At 43.8% G+C, this 17,372-nt stretch overlaps 1 protein-coding gene across 17 annotated transcripts in view; it reads right to left on the reverse strand.

The window, feature by feature from the left end:
- GRIP1 (glutamate receptor interacting protein 1) overlaps positions 1-17,372 on the reverse strand; it is a 597,356-nt gene that overhangs the window by 223,652 nt on the left and 356,332 nt on the right. For 3 of the 17 annotated variants that reach the window (XM_070493991.1, XM_070493990.1, XM_070493988.1), the window contains exon 1: positions 1,906-2,174. The exons of 9 other annotated variants lie outside the window; for them this stretch is intronic. In XM_070493991.1, the coding sequence (XP_070350092.1) occupies positions 1,906-2,143 (238 nt within the window). In that variant the 5' untranslated portion in view covers positions 2,144-2,174. Of the gene's footprint in view, positions 1-1,905; positions 2,177-17,372 lie in introns of those variants that run through there. 5 more of the 17 variants (XM_070493987.1, XM_070493985.1, XM_070493994.1 and 2 more) reach the window with 3 other exon arrangements.

The following is a 17,372-nucleotide window of genomic DNA, read 5'->3' on the forward strand; positions in this document are numbered from 1 at the left end:
GGGGGGGTGGGGTGGGGGAGGTGTCGCATTACTCAGGCACGTGCCCGCCCTGCATCTGGACATCCAGCCAAACACAGAGGAGCCAAATTAAGGCAAATTGATGCCACATGGAGATTTTATTTTAGTCATCAATTAGCAGTCTTCAGCTAAATACCAAATAGAAAAGAGCAGATATAAAGATTTTGAAAAAAGGACGTATCAATACCTTCCTCATGGATCCAGATTTTTAGCAACTATCTTAGTAAACATGTCTATCTCCTTTAGTGCAGGAGATCAAAGCTTCCATAGGACTCAGAAAATTGGAAAAAGTTTAAAAATATTTAAGAACTAAAAATTGCTTGGGTTCGCTCTCATCCTAGTATGTAGGATTTTTAAAAGAATTTCCGATACACATGAACAGAAAATATTGATTGTTTCATGACTGCAATGTAGGAGGAACACCAACTTCTCAACATCAAGTTAAGCCAATGCTAAAATCAGCTAAGAAAAGAACTTCTTAGAGTAAGAGTCCCTGAAAATCTCAGTCCAAACCATCACATAAGGATCATCTTTTAACAGTGATTCATAAACAGAAATTGTACATTTGTACCAACTGCAGAGGATAAAGTCAAAACAGAATTTACTGCCCCATGTAACAGCCTAATTTAACATGGATAGTCTTTCCTGTATTTCCCTCAAAGCATCTTTTCGAGGGCTGGCCCTGCTCTTCAAACAGTTTGCAAATGTATTCAGGAAGTTGGGCTTTAGCATTTATTCTCTTTCCTGTTATTGACTCAAGATCTATTTCTCACTATGTGCTTTGTGCTCATTCTTCTGCCAAATAAAATATTAATTGCATTTTTAGCTGCACTGCTGGTGATCGAAGAACTCTGATATGTCAAGCTAAAGTGACAGAAATAGCATCCATTAACATATTTATAGGTTCAGAACTTCCAGAGCATAATTACATCCATTAATTACTTGACAGCACTCTATAGTACAGGTTAAAAAAGAAACGCATTTGCAGCTACACACTTTCACTCGGAGTGAGGAGTTTTTTTTTGTTTTGGAATAATAAATTCTCTCTAAAGAAGATTTTATCTAAAGGAAATAAGGCAAGGGGACTCACATATCTGTACGCACCTAAGGCAGGATTTTTAAGGCAACCATTCCCTAACTTTGCAATAGAATGCATGCAAAGTAAACGAGATGATATCGATAGAGTGATTTCAAAGAAAAGCATATTTTCAATATTACAGAGACATTTAATTAATATTTTAGAGTTCTAAGAGAGACTATCTCAAGCCAGTAATTCTCGATGATAAGCTAGAGAAGAATGATTTTTACTTTCAAATAAACTTCTTCAAATATCACGTAGGACCAAGCATTTCAAATTACCTACATTTCTGAACATGCAATTCTAACACGTAAAAAAAAATTAAAGCTGTCCTGGGACAAAGCTCACAAGATGCTGGAAATTAATAGAATAAACAACGACTCTGTGGCTTCACCAGCTGTGCGAGTCCTGAAGCGGCCAGCTGCATTTAGCACACGTATCATGGAGAGGACAGGATCACACACTTGACTCCTCTTGACCAGTTAATCAGCATGCAAAAGGACGGTTTCCCATCATAACTTCAGCCCCGGACCCAAACACATGTTCTTTTCAGCAATGAATGAAGTCGCCAAGAAAAAAAATCACACAAGCCGGGTTCACGTTTTCGGCCACAAACACAAGCAGGATGTAAGGAGGGAAACAAGCCGAGGCTACCTGTACGTTTATATACCTATACACCTTTCACTGAGTTCTTTGTTGCCTGACAATAAATTGTAAAGGCAGTCATATTTGAAAGGAAAACCCATGAAACTGTGTTTAGAGGCTCCTGCAACAGACTGGCTGAGTGAATAACAAGGAAATCACGGTACCTTTAGTAAGTCGCCTCAGAATTTGACAACGGCATTTAAACGAGACAGCTATCATTCTTGCTCCCTGCTTTCTGTGGCAAAGTGTACTCAGGGCTCTGCTCTGGCGGCTGCAGCGGCAGCATCTGAATTCCTTGCGCACATACCAGGAGAAAGGTAGTCCCAGCGGGGAGTGACAAAGCTTAATTCCTCTTGGCTGATGCAGAGGTCCGCTACATGTCATCTGGCAAAGCTGTGTCATTCACCACTACTACCACCCCTGCCCGCACAGCCTCCTCCCCTGCACAGCCACAAAGGCTTAAGTGGGGCTGTTTCGATAGCAACAAAGCACCAAATTGTGGAGAGCAGGGACGCGCTGGGAGAGGAGCCATTCCGTAAATCTAATTCTGAGCACCGAGCAATGCCTTCAGTCTCAGGCAAAGGGCTCCGTATTGCAGCCGGTTCAGCCACCCCCACCCCTTGCCATCTCAGCATCCAGACAGTGTGCTTCAGGTCGCATGGAACAGGAAAGGCACCTGGCATGCTTGCACTCTTTCTTTAGGAGGAAATGTATGTATCATTTGGAGGGAGGCAGTTTCCCTTGGGGATTCAGGAGAGAATAATATTCTTGCTTATAGAAGGGAAGCAGCCCTCTGATTGAGTCAGAAGGACCTACTTGGCACTTTACAGATCCATGACCGTCAAGACCGTCTAGGTTTAGCCATGAAACCCAAGAAGCGCCGAGGGAAAGGCTCAAGCAGATCTCATCAGGCAGATGGACTCCCAGCCTCTTAACCACCCTTTCCAAAAAAGGACTTGGCTGGAAAGCAATACAGTCAAGACCGTTTCTAAAGATACCAGGAAAAAGCAAACAACGCCAAGTATTTCTATTTTTAATGTACCTTATTATCCTATTTCCCAAACAATCCTGCCCCAAACCATTCTTCTCATTATGCAGATAAAACAGTCTTGCAACAGAGTAGATACTTGAGTATCTGCTCCAGTGGAGTGAAGAGCAAATTAGCAAAGCCTTCCCAATCCATTCACAAAATGACAAGAAGGCAGAGCACACTGCTTCATTTGCCAGCACCAGCCTACTCACTAGATAGTCAATACAAATGAACATTTGGCATGGAATTTTAATCAAAAGCAAAAAAATCTCCCACGGGAGGGAAGACAAACATTCAGAAAACCAAGAAAAAAAACTCACGGTTGGCCAGGAACTTAAAAAAAGATTAGTCAATTAGTCAAAATGAAAAGATACATCACTGTCCAAACTATTTGATTAATATTTCTAGGACTACATGAATTATTCATACAGTCTTATTCTCTACTCTAAGGCTGTAAAAAAAAAAAAAACTTTCAAGCTGGTTTCTGAAATAACTTCCTCTCTTCCACATTTAGTGATAGAACTTTCTCCTCTTCATTCCTAAATTCCATATTAAGTCAAATAATTTCAATCCACTGATATTGAAAAGCATATGCATTCTATTTGGGGTCCAATTGAAAAATAATTTCTGTGTGAAAAATAGCTGAATATCATAAGCATCTACTTTAAAGGTTTTTGAGAAGAACTGAGTCCTCGTATGAGTATGTTCTAAAAGCAGTCAGCCACCAGGAATCAATAGGAAAGGATATTAAATGGATCATATTGCAGAATCAAATATTTGCAACTGTTGCAATTAGCATAGATCTGTTTCTGAATTTCAACCCATTTCATTTTCTTCTCTAGGGTCATCCTTCACAGGGTTTTAGCCTCCTTGATATTTTTTGCTTTAAATAGAGATGTACCTTAGTGCTAGAGAATTGGGTTATTTCTTAAGGTGAGGTTAATATTTATAGTTAGCTCTTTAAAAGATCCTACCCCAAATTTAACACCTTTCTTTAAATCCAGGCACTCAGAATATGCAGTTGTCAAACAGCATTAGAAAACCTTGTCCGTGGAACTTCAACACTCCAGCCCATTTTATTAATATCTATTCAAACAAAACCCAAAATCACAAAGGAATCTCTTGCCCCCTGCTATTATGCCTACTCAGACCTAATTTGCTTCTTCCTTAAGGCTAAAATGATCAAATAATTCTTCTTTTATTAGAATGCTCAAGTTTTCTTAAAGCTTTGTCCTCTGGTCCCAAGAAAGATCTTCACAACTCTAAAACGTCCTAATTTTTTTGGCAGGAGAAATAACCCATCCTGGAACCCTTTGAAAGGTTCCTGAGGGCTCAAATTAGGGGAATTTTTTTTTTCTTTGGATTTTGTGGCTGCCAATTCATATATATCCTATGAACCAGCAGGCTCAGCGTCAGGAATCTTACAGAAAAAGAGCCATCCTGGGGTAACTCTTTTCCAGGAAACGAGGGAATCTGCCATGCGTTCCCACTTTCTTCCATTTTTGGCCTCTCTAGTCCTCAGAGATTTCCGTGGGGCCAGGCCCAGCTCAGTCTTCTTGCCGTATGCTCCTCCTCCTCCCTTCCCTTGCTTCCAGCCTAGCCTCAGGTCCTGAACTCTAATGCTGGCAATGTGCCTTCCAGGATGCAAGTTTTCCTATCTCAAAATTTCCCGACCTGTAGGACCAAGATCCCAGGTGGCCAAGGCAGCTGGGGGAACTGGACCACAGACTCCTAACACAAGCCACCACGGGACAGAGTCACCACTTCTCAGCCACCAGATTAACACAAGCATGTGTCTTTGGAACCCTGTAATCAACCACATTAATTTCGGTGGCTCAGCTGTCCAGACAACTCAGACTTAACAACACGCTCATTGAGGGTCACCAAGTGGGGACCATGGAGACATAAAGCAGGCAACATGCTACAAAATATATATATCTGAGTACGCTCCAAAGTGACCTGGAGAAGAGCTAGTTCATTTGATTTACTCCTCTGTGAAAAACACCCTCGAAATAGGAAAACATGGGCTTGCTGGATTCAGGGCTGGTTATTCCCTTAAAATGACAATTCTTATTTCAAGCTTTCTTTAAAATATTAGTTTTCCTAAGATATAATACAAGTACACTATGTTTTTTATATATATCTATAATTTAACGGATTATAAAGCACTTTCACACATAATGCATCATTGGAGCCACTCTGTTACGGGTTTTTGTTCCAGATAAGGAACCTGGTTCTCAGCGGATTTTTCATCAAAGTCGCTCAGCTAGTAAGTGGTAAAGAACAGGAAAAAATCCAAGGCTTCTCACCCCTGCTGAATATTCCTTCTATTCCTTGCTTTTTTACTGCGTCTTTTTTCCACTGATAAAAAATGTGGTCCTGATTATAGGGGAAAAAATCCAATTAACAAAGAATCTTTAAGAGCCCTGAGGAGGATGGCGGCAGGCAAACCTGGATTGCTGCCTTCTCCTCCTCTCATCCTCTGCCCATGCCCTCACCCCTCTGAAGCACAGCTGATGTGTCCAGAACCACGGTGACCAGAAGGAACCAGAAACCAGAGGCAGTTAAGACAGGTACTTCTAGGTACCAGGCCATTATGCACCAAGTGTTTACCAAAGGAAGCCATTTGACCAAGCAGCTTGTCCATTCTGACTGGCTGGTGTCTCTGTCACGCTTGTTTTTAAATATTTTGAATATCACTGCCAATGACAGTATGGTACTAATTTCATCACAGGATGGGGGTGGGGAGTGTGGCTCCTGCAGACTGGCCCCAGGGTTCCATTATATTTTCAGAACCATTCCACCATGCCATCAGCAGGTGGGACCACCCCCCCACACCCACATATCCACACACAAGTTACCTCATTCTGCTAATTTTCTCTCTCCTTGATTCTCCTCCATGGTATTCATTCTTCTATGTCACATCTCCGCCCCCGAAATAATCCCTGCTGTTTATAGATTCTTCTAATTCTTAACAAGAAAGAATTATTATAAACCATAACTTTCCTGCCATATACCTACAGGCGGGAAATTCATTTAAAAAATAAACGACAAAACAACAGGGTTAACTCCACAGCTGAACACCCCACTATTTTATATCATTAGAATCAACTTGATTAAGTTACTAAAATAACTTGTACCTTCTTCTTCAGCTGATTTAGCAAATCTGTTACAAAATACACTTGACAGATCCCATTTCTTTGGTTATTTATTTAACTATTACCTTTCTTTTTCTTTGAATGCAGTTGATTCAAAATGCTTAACATGTTTAGGTCATTATTTAAACAGCACAGGACCCTGTGAATTTGGCTAATATTGAAGATACTAATGTCGTCCCTCACAGTTCAAAACTGCCAGGCCCATCCTGAACACAGGGTTCACGGAGGTCTGAAAATGTGACCATCCCCCTTCTAGCTCCTTAGGGACAATCTCACTGACTCAGCTTATTATCATCTCCAGTTTCCTTCTCAAAGACGTTGAAAGCAACTGGGAGCCTCAAACACATCATCATCCTGGGGCCCAGGGTCTGTCACTTCATTCACGGAGCATGTGACGTGAGACCCAATACCTCGTCAGGCGGCCAACAGCACTTCCCACTGCTGAGCGGCAGCAGGGAACCACGACAAGGAGCAGAAAAAGCAAGACCTCATTTGATGACGAGCTTCTTCGGGTGTGGAGAGTTGGTGTAATTGCCCAAGACAGGATTTATTAGGCAGTTTCTACAAATATTTCATGAGAAAACATTTCTGTAGAAGTAATGATGCCCTTTAGGAAATGTCATCAGGATATGCTCTTGCAAATCTGGGGTGATTAAAAATCACTTAGTGGTGCTGAGCCTCTGGTGTGCTGTGACACAAAGGGAGGGACTCACGTGCATCCCATGCACTATCTGCTTATCCAGTTGGGGCTCCGTGCCCTTCTCGGGGTGGAGGGAAGAGGGTTGCCTGTGGCGAACATGAGAAGGCCAGGGAAGCTCCCACAAAGGTAAGAACCCTAGAAATGTGTCAGCCCAAAGCACCTAGTGGGAAATGTTAAAAGAAAAGACTACGGAGAAGACGAGAAATGCAGTACAGGAGGAAACCCACCAGAAGTCAGCCCCCTAAAAGCCTACATCAGATCCGACTACTTACGGAGGCATCATGTAGAGTGAGGACGGTGTCGTGGCCCAAAGCCCAGGTTTTAGCCATACTTCCTGGCTGAATCCTGCTATTACCACTAAATGGCTGTGGGACCCTGAGCAAGTTTCCTAACCTGTCTGTTCTTCATCTGTAAAACAGTGAAAAATCGTTTCTAGGCTTAAGGCTTAACAATGTTATTTGTATACAGTGCCGAGAACAGAGAATAGGAAAAGGTTTTGTTAGACACCATATGTTTGGTGTCATATAATCTGGCATTTGGTTACAGAGCCCAGACTCTCAGATGGGCATTGGGATGAACAGCTAAAATGCTTCCTTTTCCATGAACTCTTCCATGATCGCAACGGCACAAAGTGACCCCCCTCCCTCAACTCCCACAACATCTCCTCGCTCTCAGGCCCCTTCCTTCTCCAGCTCCCAGATGACGGAGTTCCCCCACACTCGGGCACAGCATCCTGGTCTCCCTCTTCAGCGTTTCTTGACTCCCAAGGCTGTAGCAATCATCTCTCTGCTTTGAATCCCAGATCTCCATCCTCAGCCCCATTTTGCTCTCTCATTCCAAAACCACCTTCCCTGATCCTTGATTCCCAGGTCTGTGGGCGCCCTTCACAACCATCTCAAACTAGACTTGAACCCAACCTGGCTCCTCATTTATCCCCACAGGATGCCTGCTCCTCCTCCGGGAACTCACTGGCGTTGTCACCTTTTTCCTCAGCAGTCCACTCCTTTCCAGGCCACTTTTCGACCTCTCTAACACACTCCCATTCTGACCCCAGCATCTTTGTCCAACCCCATGTGGTCTCTGCGGTGGGAGTTTCCTCTTACAAACACTCACTGACCACTTTGTTCTAGGCACTAAGGCACTGGGCCCTCCTGGGAATACCTCCTACCTCATCCCAGAATCAGTGGCAACACTTGTTTTTATTTTTATCCATAACTGCGTAGTTCTTTGGGGGCAGCATCACTCTTCAAATTTTGTAGTGCTAGTCAAATTTGTTCTTTTTCGGGCTAAATGAAAGAGAACTTTCATATAACTAATCTCACGCATTAGGACAACATACAGCCATTATGTCAAATACTCATGACCAACAATTTGCACATCACCTGGAAGATAAATATGTTATCTGAAGAATAAAGAAAAGTGGGAAATCCAATAAGGAGAAGTTCTAAAGTCATTATTGAAATTAAAAAGACTAACTGTAGGCGCACAGACAAAAGCTGACTTAAAGGATGTCTGTTTTCCATACCCCCAGGAAACACAACTAATTCAAAGGCCCACCCATACGGAGTGGTGGCGTGCTGGACACCAGCTCAGACCAACGGAAGAAATGAGGTTTCTAAAGGAGGGCTGGAGGAAGCGGTTATTCCCAGTACCCCCCACACCCAACCTAGTGCAACCTATTTTCTCCCAGATCACTAAGCATCACCCAACACATTATTTTAATTACTTGTTTATTGCTTGCCTTCTCCCACTTGGAGCTTTTTTGTTTTTTTTTTTTAAATGAGGGCAGAATTATTTTGTCAGTTCTGTTCATTGTTTAGAACTGTCCCAAGCACATGGCCAGTGTTCAATAAATTTCTTGTTGAATAAATAAATTTGGGGAGATGTCCCTTCTAGTGGATTCTTTTATAAGCAATATCATTTCTAAAGCTCTTCTACAAAAGAAGTTAAAAATTACTTAAAAAAAAAGCTCTGCCACTTTAAGTGCATATTCTTCTAAACAACAACATGTTTCTTGAAAACTGCCTGTTTGTGGAGGAAAGATGTGGCACGTACCCAACCTTCCAGAGCACACCTCTCAGATTCATTCCTGGGGCTTCTGACAAGATGATTCATAAGGACCTTGTTCCCCAAATATGAAGAAGTACACAACCCAGCTAGATTTTCACTGAAGTCAGAAGCAGCAAGAGCAACAAAGAAAAAGGCAAAGTAAAAGATACTAAAATTAAAAAGGATTCTCTCGAGGCTTGGCTCAGTGAATGAAGAAAGCAGCAAATACACAGTCATCCCGGTGGTAGACTGTGACCCCAAATCATCCTTACCGCCTGGCAAGGATACAGTGTATCTCGGAAGTAACAGGATGCGTCTGTTTTAAAAAGTTTCCATATCCAGCAACACAAGGCTGAAACCTTTGTAATTCTGTCTTCCATGGGGCTTTGTACTACAACAATTAAGCTCTAACTGATCTTGTTGCTGCGTCAGCTGCTATTCCGACACCTTTCGTTTTGTGGAGATAGGAGTTAAGCTTTCCATAGTAAGCATGCGTGCTTCACAACACACAAACTACAGCAAAAGGCTCCTCAGTTCTAAGACATTTACTCATTCAACTACATGCCACAACTAGAAGGACCCACAACGAAGAATATACAACTATGTACTGGGGGGCTTTGGGGAGAAAAAGGAAAAAAAATTAAAAAAATAAAAAAAAAAAAGCACACCAGTGTGTGCTGGCAACCAGAGGCTGCAGGAGCAGCAACAGCACTCGTGGTGTAGCACCTGCCCCCCCCCAGCAGTGGCAGGTGGCATCTGCAACTGGAGGCTTCAGGAGCCACAGCAGAACCCGTGACCCAGCTGCCAATGGCAGCACCCCTAACACTGGTTCTACCCGGATCCCTGGAAGCAACGGTGATACTCATTGATACAACTACAACTGAGCTGGCCTTATTTTAAGGTATGTTACAGATGCATTAAAATCTAAAGAATTTAAATAAAATGAGGGAGAAGTAAGTCTTGACATAATTATTCTATCTGATACAAAGAAGAGGACAAACTCCTTCACTCCTTTAAGCCATGGGTATCCTGGGTCATTAAACACATGCAACAGTGACAAATGCCACCACCCACTAGAATATTTTAATCAAATAACACTGAAATGACGGTGCAAAGTACAAAAAAGGCAAATCGAATCCAGGAAATAGGATGGCAGAACTGAAAGATGTCTTAAGGAGTCAGCAGTCTCAGGTTTGGGTTCGGAGGCTGTTGTAGACTGGCCATTGATGAAAGTCCTGGGCACCTCCTGCATGCCAGCCACCGCCACGGGCCCTGCAAGTACGAAGGTGAAAAAGACGCAATCTCTTTGCTGGAAAAGGGCATTAGTAGGGGGAAATTCCAGCTCAGAACACTATACCCACAGTCCAGAATTCCAACCTACAAACTGTGGCACTGCTTTACAGAAAATGTTTATAAACTACTATGTCTGTGCAGCATCAAAGCCCCTCCCCTTTAAAGAGGAGTAACACCTTGGTTTCCTTTTGAGGACCCAATCTCAGTCCATGTGGTGTGGGTGGGGCAGGCACTCCCTCCAACTGCCCCCCGCTCAGGGCTGGGCATCAGGTCTGACCAAGTGGAGCATACCATCCCCTTAGCCACATGGATTGGTCCAGAAATAGGCAGCCATACAAGCCAGGCTGATGAGATGCAATCCCAGGAATTTTGCTAGAACTACTGCAAAAGGAGATGATCTCATTCCACCAAGAATGGTAGGTTATACACCTGGAGCTGCCACCTTATCACCACTTTGGGAGACGCTGTCTTTGAACCACGCCAAGACAGAGGAACACAGAGTCAAGGGATGGAGAGTGACAGAGTCCTGGAGATGTTGTTGGAACATCTGGATCCATCCATTCCTGAAGCTGTAACACCCTGGACTTTTTAGTTATATGTGTCAATATTGCCCCCCTTTTGTTAGCCCAGTTTGAGTTCGGTTTCTGACACCTGAGATCAAAAAAGTCTTGACCAATACTCTTGCTAAGCTTCAGATTCTTGGTCTGTAAAACAAGGAAGTTGTGTCTCTAAAATTCCTTACATTCTAGTCTGCCATTCTATTACACGGAGTTCTGCCGTTCTATTATGACACTGAATTCACTCATCTGACAGGGCTGCTATGGTGATCAAATGAGATCATGAATCAGAAAGCACTTTGTCAACTGAGAGTGCTCTAGAAAGAGCATGAGGGTTTATGGAAATGGTAGTATCCAAATATGTATGTATGTGTGTGCGTGTGTGTGCGTGTGTGTGCGTGTGTGTGTGTGTGTGTGTGTGTACACTGAAAAAAAGTTAGGGGGCTCTGGAGTCTGCCTCGTTTGTAATACAGTTATATGAGAAGCACAGACTCAGAAAACAAGGAGGAGAAACGTCTTGTCCTTCTGTGCTTCTCTCAGAGGAAACCCACATTATCAAATCTCAAAGGTTTCTACTAACCATATCCTGTCTTCCTAAGCTCATTACCATACCCCAGAAGAGCCCTTCTCTCCCACTTAAAAAAAATAGTTCCCATTATTTTTCACTTTTTTCACATAAAAATAACATTAAAGGGTTCCTTGGGGATGTTTTGTAAACACTTTCAATCACTGATCACTGACTCTGAGGGCAAGAAAAGTCAAGGTGTCTCTTTAAGAGGAAACAGCCCTCCAAGAATTCCTAAAGGGGAAAAGGGCTCTGTAAAGGTGGAAGGAGGGCAGAAACGAGGAAAGAGAAGAGAGAAGTCGGCGGAGAGGGTCATTCTAAAGTGGGTCACTTTCTTTCATCAGGCATCTTCTTAAGATCAGGTCCGTGAGCCCCCTGCAACCTGGCAAGAGCGGAGTGGGTTTGGGGTTCTGGCTGCACAGTGGGGTGAGTAGGTACTAGAGGGCAGTGGAGGGTCAGAAATGGGAGTGCAGGGCAAGGGCGTCTGGCTGGAACTGACCGGGTGACCAAACTGAGGCCAGTGGCCTGGAGATGACCTCAGTCCAGCTTCCCATCATGAGACAGAGAATTAACTTGCAGCGGGCCCTCAAAGTTCTTATATGGCTTATGACAAAGCCTGTGTCGACAGTAATGCAAGGATTTACCTGAGTACCCAGTGACAGGAGCACAGGTAGAGAGCCACCAAGAAACTGGGGGTGTAGAGAAAGCCAAGGGGGAGATGAAGTCAAGGAAAGGGGGGAGGAGGTTAGGGGCCCTGGGTTCTGGCTAGAATTCAGAGAACCCGTCAGATCAACTGGTCATGATGACTCTTGACATCTTTTCCATCATCACCATCATTGTCATTGTTAGGAGCAGCAGTAGCAGCATGGCTGGCACTTATGTGGAGCTCCCTGTGTACTGGGAATGGTGTCAGCCTAGACATGCATGTCCTCACTGAATCTCCCAGAAAGCCTGTGCAGGAGGAACTGTCAGTCCCCTCACTGTGCAGTGGACGGAGTGCCTTCTCCTAAGTGCCCACTGCGCCTTGGAGCAATGATTGTCAGTTTGTACAGTCCACTCTCCAGGGTACTTAGAGCTTCTGGAGGACACGGGTGGTTTCATTTTGGGGAGCTCAGGGCCTGGGATCTGCAGAACAGTAGGTTCTTAATAAATTTTTTCTTGAATGAAAGAATGAATGAATGAAGGGGGCGTAAGAGGAAAGAACTAGGAGAACAAGAATTCCTATTTCAAAGTGTACAGTCCCTACTAATTGGGACGTAAGAGGCTGAGGGCTAACCACAGAACGGGTGCGTGCCTGAGAGCAGCCCTAATGCAGGCACCTCAGCCCCAGGGAGCGGGGTCCTGGCAGCAGCTTTCAATTGCAGGAGGTCCTTGCCACCTCTGGACCTTTCTCTCTTAGGCTCTTTCCTGTGCCAGAGAAGTCGAATAAACAGACATTGTAGGGAGCTTACACTAACCAAGAGCTGGGGGCAGGCACGTCGTGTGTCAGGATGCTTCAGGACCACCTGGGGGACCCTGGCTAGGAGAGCCCTGGTAAGCAGCGTCAAGTCCCGGGCCTCTCTGCCCATTTCAGGGTCCTCCCTGTGCTGCCAGAGGCTTCCGCGTGCCTTCTGCCTCTCCCCAAGCATGCTTCCTGGACGCACGATCCCAGGCTCTTGAGAGTGTTCTTAGAGAGCTTTAGAAATGCCCCTGCTTCAGAAAATGCAGTAGAAGTGCTCCAAGGGCCAGCAGATTCCAAATACGCCCAGGCCACTTTGGCCACAGAGAGCTCTTAAAAAGATCTGTATGGTGATGGATGGCAACTCGACTTCTGATGGTGAACACAATGTAGTCCATACAGAAGTTAAAATATAGTGATGTGCACCTGAAATTTATAGAATGTTATAAACCAATGTGACTGCAATAAAAAAAAAAAATATCCTGAGGGACAGTGGGAAATCAGCTACACAGATGAGTCACGTGGGAGGGATTCTGCACTGCTGCTCTGAAATCCTTGTTGCCCTAAGCCTTTCAAACATCTCTTATTTACTGATTTCTAAGGCAGTGCTATTCAGTGTAAATATAATACAAGTTACAAATGCAAGACCATATATAAGCTTTTTTTCTAGTAGCCACATTTAGAAAAGTAAAAAGAAACAGATGAAATTCATTAATGACATTAATTAATAATATATTTTATACAATCTAATATATCTAAATGTTATCAATATAAAAATTATCAGTGGGATTTTTACATTTTTTTCCCTCGTCCTTAGGCCTTGAAATCTGGTGTGTATTTTACGCTTACAACACATCTCAATTCAGAAGAGCTCTATTTCAAGTGCTCACTAGCCACATGTGGCTACCATATTGAACAACACAGGCCTAGCACACTCTATGTTACGATAATTATGAAAAGAACTTGGATTAGGATGCAACATTTTGTTGTGGCACAAATTCTGCTTCGCATCATCCCTGACATTTCCTACCCTGGTAAATGACACACCATCCACCTAGTTCCCTAGGCCAGGCTCTTGGGCGTCATCCTGACCTTCTTCGCTCCTCACGCCCAACCGCTCACCAACTCCTCCACATCTCAGTGGCTACTGCCCTGTTTTACCACCACATCTTGTCTTGCCTAATTTTTGCATTAGTCTTAGCATTAACTTTGCATGAATCTCCTCTATTCTCATCTCCTACTTCTCTGATCGTTCTGATGTTTGCTTAAAAAAAAAAAGGGCTGATTATCCCTATCTTAAACCCTTCAGTCTCTGTAGCGTTGCCTTCAAGGATCTTCATGAAGTAGTCCCAGCCTCTTTTCCAGCCCTGTCTCAACATGCCTGTTTGTAAAGCTCCAGCCACGCAGAGAGACAAGGGGCACCCAGCACACGCCGGTCTACTCTGGAGTCCGCGCCTTTGTTCCCTCTGCCACCCTTGCCTGGGATGCTGGGGACCGTTCTGATTGGTTTAACTGGTAATCTCTTCTACTGGGCTGTGAGCTCCCTAAAGATGAGATGGGTCTTGTTTGTCTTTGCGGTCAAATGCTCTACCCCTGAGCTATACCCCTGGGTCTTGTTTGTCTTTGAATATGTAACAGTGAATGTGTAACTGGAACACTGAGAACACAATGAATGAACACAAGAACAGACAGTAAAATTCCAAAGACCTCAGTCTGAGATGCGACCTCATCAATTTCTAGCTACATAGCCTCAGAGAAGTCACTCAGCCTTTCTAAACCTCAGATCCCTCACCTATATGATTTGAATTGTTAACTTGCCCTGCCAACTCCCCAAGCTTGTAAGATTGTTATATAAATTATTATATATACATCTATAAAAATTTATAAAAATATTTATAAAACATATCTATGCATAAAACATAAAATTACACATACATACAAATATGTCCATAAATGTGCGTGTGTGTTTATCTCCAGGAAAATCTCTCAAGCCTTTCCCTTTCTCCCCCCTGCTCCTCAAAAAGGCTGAGATTTTGTTAAAAAAAATGTTAATCATCACCAGTTATAAGAAGCATTAACAATCTGGAACAAAATTACAGACCATTTTCTTCAGGTCAAGAGATTTCCCAGGATAATTCTCAGCTGCAAACTGTGAACTATAAGTCAATAGGAAGTTTCAGATACAGAATCTAGTCTACGTGAAAAATACTAACTGAAGCAGAAGATGGGGGAGCTTCAACCACATGCCCCAAACCAAAAAGGTTTAGTACAGAGCCTTGTAAAACGACCCACTCAATGACACACACTGTCTTGGGATGAGTACGCTCTGGATGCTGTTAGAGACACAAACGAGAAGTTGGACCTGGCTACCTGCCCTGAGGAGTGAAGCTCTTCTTGAGAAAAGGCCCAAATAAACGAATCCTGAAATAGCTGTCAGCAGTGCCTGTGCCGTGGTCGTTCAGGGTGAAGAAAACATGCTTGGGGCCTCAGGTCTTCTAGGCAGGCTGCATGGAAGCAAGCCTTGGAAGGAAGGACAAAACGTGGATTTATGGTAAGGAAAAAAAAACCACATCACTACACTCTGTGTCAACAATGCGATACAGTGGAGGCAAATTACACACATTTCACTTATACGATTTCAACTACTTTGGGTCTCTCTCCTCTCTCTCTATACACACACATTCATAGTCTCAGTTCTTGGTTGATTCCTGTCAGGTGAGCATCTCATCACACTGAATTATGATTCTGTACTCGACTATGACCCAGCCCCTATATTTTAGCCAACTATTCTATCTGCTCAACTCAAGAAATACAAAGGTTGATCTGAGGTAATTTTGACGTTATGAGATTGTTGCCTCACCTTCTAACTTTAGAACTGTCCTCCACATGCTCAACTCCAGAGCAACTGCTACTAAATTCAGACTTTCTCAACCAATTCTGATGAGGTCACTTCTCACAGTAAGGGTTTCTTAATATGTTTTTTTAAAATTTATTTTTCTTCTGCTTTTTCTCTCCAATTCCCCCCAGTACATAGTTGTATATTTTGCTTGTGGGTTCTTCTAGGTGTGGCATGTGGGACGCCACCGCAGCATGGCCTGATGAGCGGTGCAGACAGGATTCGAATGAGCAAAACCCCAGGCCACCGAAGCAGAGCGTGCGAACTTAACCACTCGGCCACGGGGCCAGCCCCAGGTAAGAGTTTCTTTAAGCAACATGCCTTCAGTCATTTATATTCGTGGTCCTAACTGAGGACAAGGGCACAATCTATTAGAACCATTAGGTTTGTGCAAATCCTGTGACTCATGTTTAGGGTCAATAAGAAAAAGTGTCAAATGGACACAGCAGATTTTTCTTCCATAAAGCAAGAAAAAAAAATCAAAACACTTAATTAAAAAGAAAATGGGGAAAAGTCTACTTTCAAGTTTTCACAGGATATTAAAAAAATACACACACTTTTCAAAAGGTGGTTAGATCCACCAGGTTTCCCCTCTCTTGCTGTATAGACCTCTGAATGGCTTCTAATGGCTGGCTATACTATGAAGCCTGGGATCCTGCAAGGCTCTCGGAATGCGGTGCTCACTCATTCTTTCATATTTTTGGTTGTGAGTCCCAGTGGTCAATGAAAGGGTTTTTTTTTTTTACAGGCTTTTTTTAATTCCAAAGTTACTTTTCTTTTCGCCTCATACCTAATGTTTTATTCTCAGGACCGACACTGAAACTAGTCCCCAGGAGGAGAGGTCTTCCACGGACCCTCTCTCTGAACTGGTTCAGGGAGGCAGGTACAGGGGCTTCAGTGATGAAAAGGGATTCACAGGAGGATGAAATATTTTGCAGAATCATATGCTAATGGAAGTGCACCAACCACTAAGACCCACCGCTCACAGGAAGCATCATAAACTGGTGTGCTGATGGAAATGCAATGCTGCAAAGTAACAGCCAAATCTATTTTTCTTTTTTTCATTATGGGGCATCTTCTAAGTAGGAAATTAGAGACCCATTTGATACAATTCACGGCCTACGACAGCGGTGGAGTAAATTCCCACCCTGTCCTTCCCTTCCTTCCCTCCCTCGGCTTCCCATTATCAATCTCTCAGCAGGGTTTGGATTTCCGCATTGGCACCGACAGACAGCACTGCAGACAAGGCATTCGGCACCTCACTGCACGCTCCCGTGTCCTGTCCCACCCTCCCGCATCAGACACAGACCCCACGCGGCGGCTGCGGATGAATGTTAACTCTCTGTCACTACAACCGTAACTTCTCACTTAGGAGTTTATTTTGTGCAGACCTTCAGGAAACTTCTCTCATCTGGGGAGGTTCAGAGGAGACAGGAATTTGAGTGGACAACTAAGCAGTCCTTTCTCTTTTGGCACCGCGTCTGCTTCCAACACCGTCTTCGGCAGCTGTGATGATGGTTGGGGCTAAACCGGTTGGGAGACAAAGACCAAGCCATCGATCACTATTATTTGGAAATCTCATCTAGCAAAGGATTTATGATCTGCTCATTTCAGAGGAGATTAAAAAAGCCCAAAGACTGAATAAAGTGTGTCTGGTGATGCATGAAAATGACATGGATTTCACAGAGGACCTGGGGCTGACTACACCTGGCTGGAAGTGCTCATCGCCATGCCAACGTGGGGAGGCTTGTCTGGGACCGCTAAGTGCCACCACTGAGAGGGAGGGGAAGAGCCAGTACCCAGCATCCCGCAGGGCAGTCAGAACAGCACAGCAGTTAAGAGTGCGGCTCTGGAACAGACTGCCCGGGTTTGGAGCTAGGGGGTGGCTTACTGCATAGCTCTGTGCCTCAGTTTCCCTAGCTACTCAGAGGATTGTTATATGAAT

Source organism: Equus asinus, chromosome 22 (assembly GCF_041296235.1).
Source record: "Equus asinus isolate D_3611 breed Donkey chromosome 22, EquAss-T2T_v2, whole genome shotgun sequence".
Lineage (NCBI taxonomy): Eukaryota > Metazoa > Chordata > Mammalia > Perissodactyla > Equidae > Equus > Equus asinus.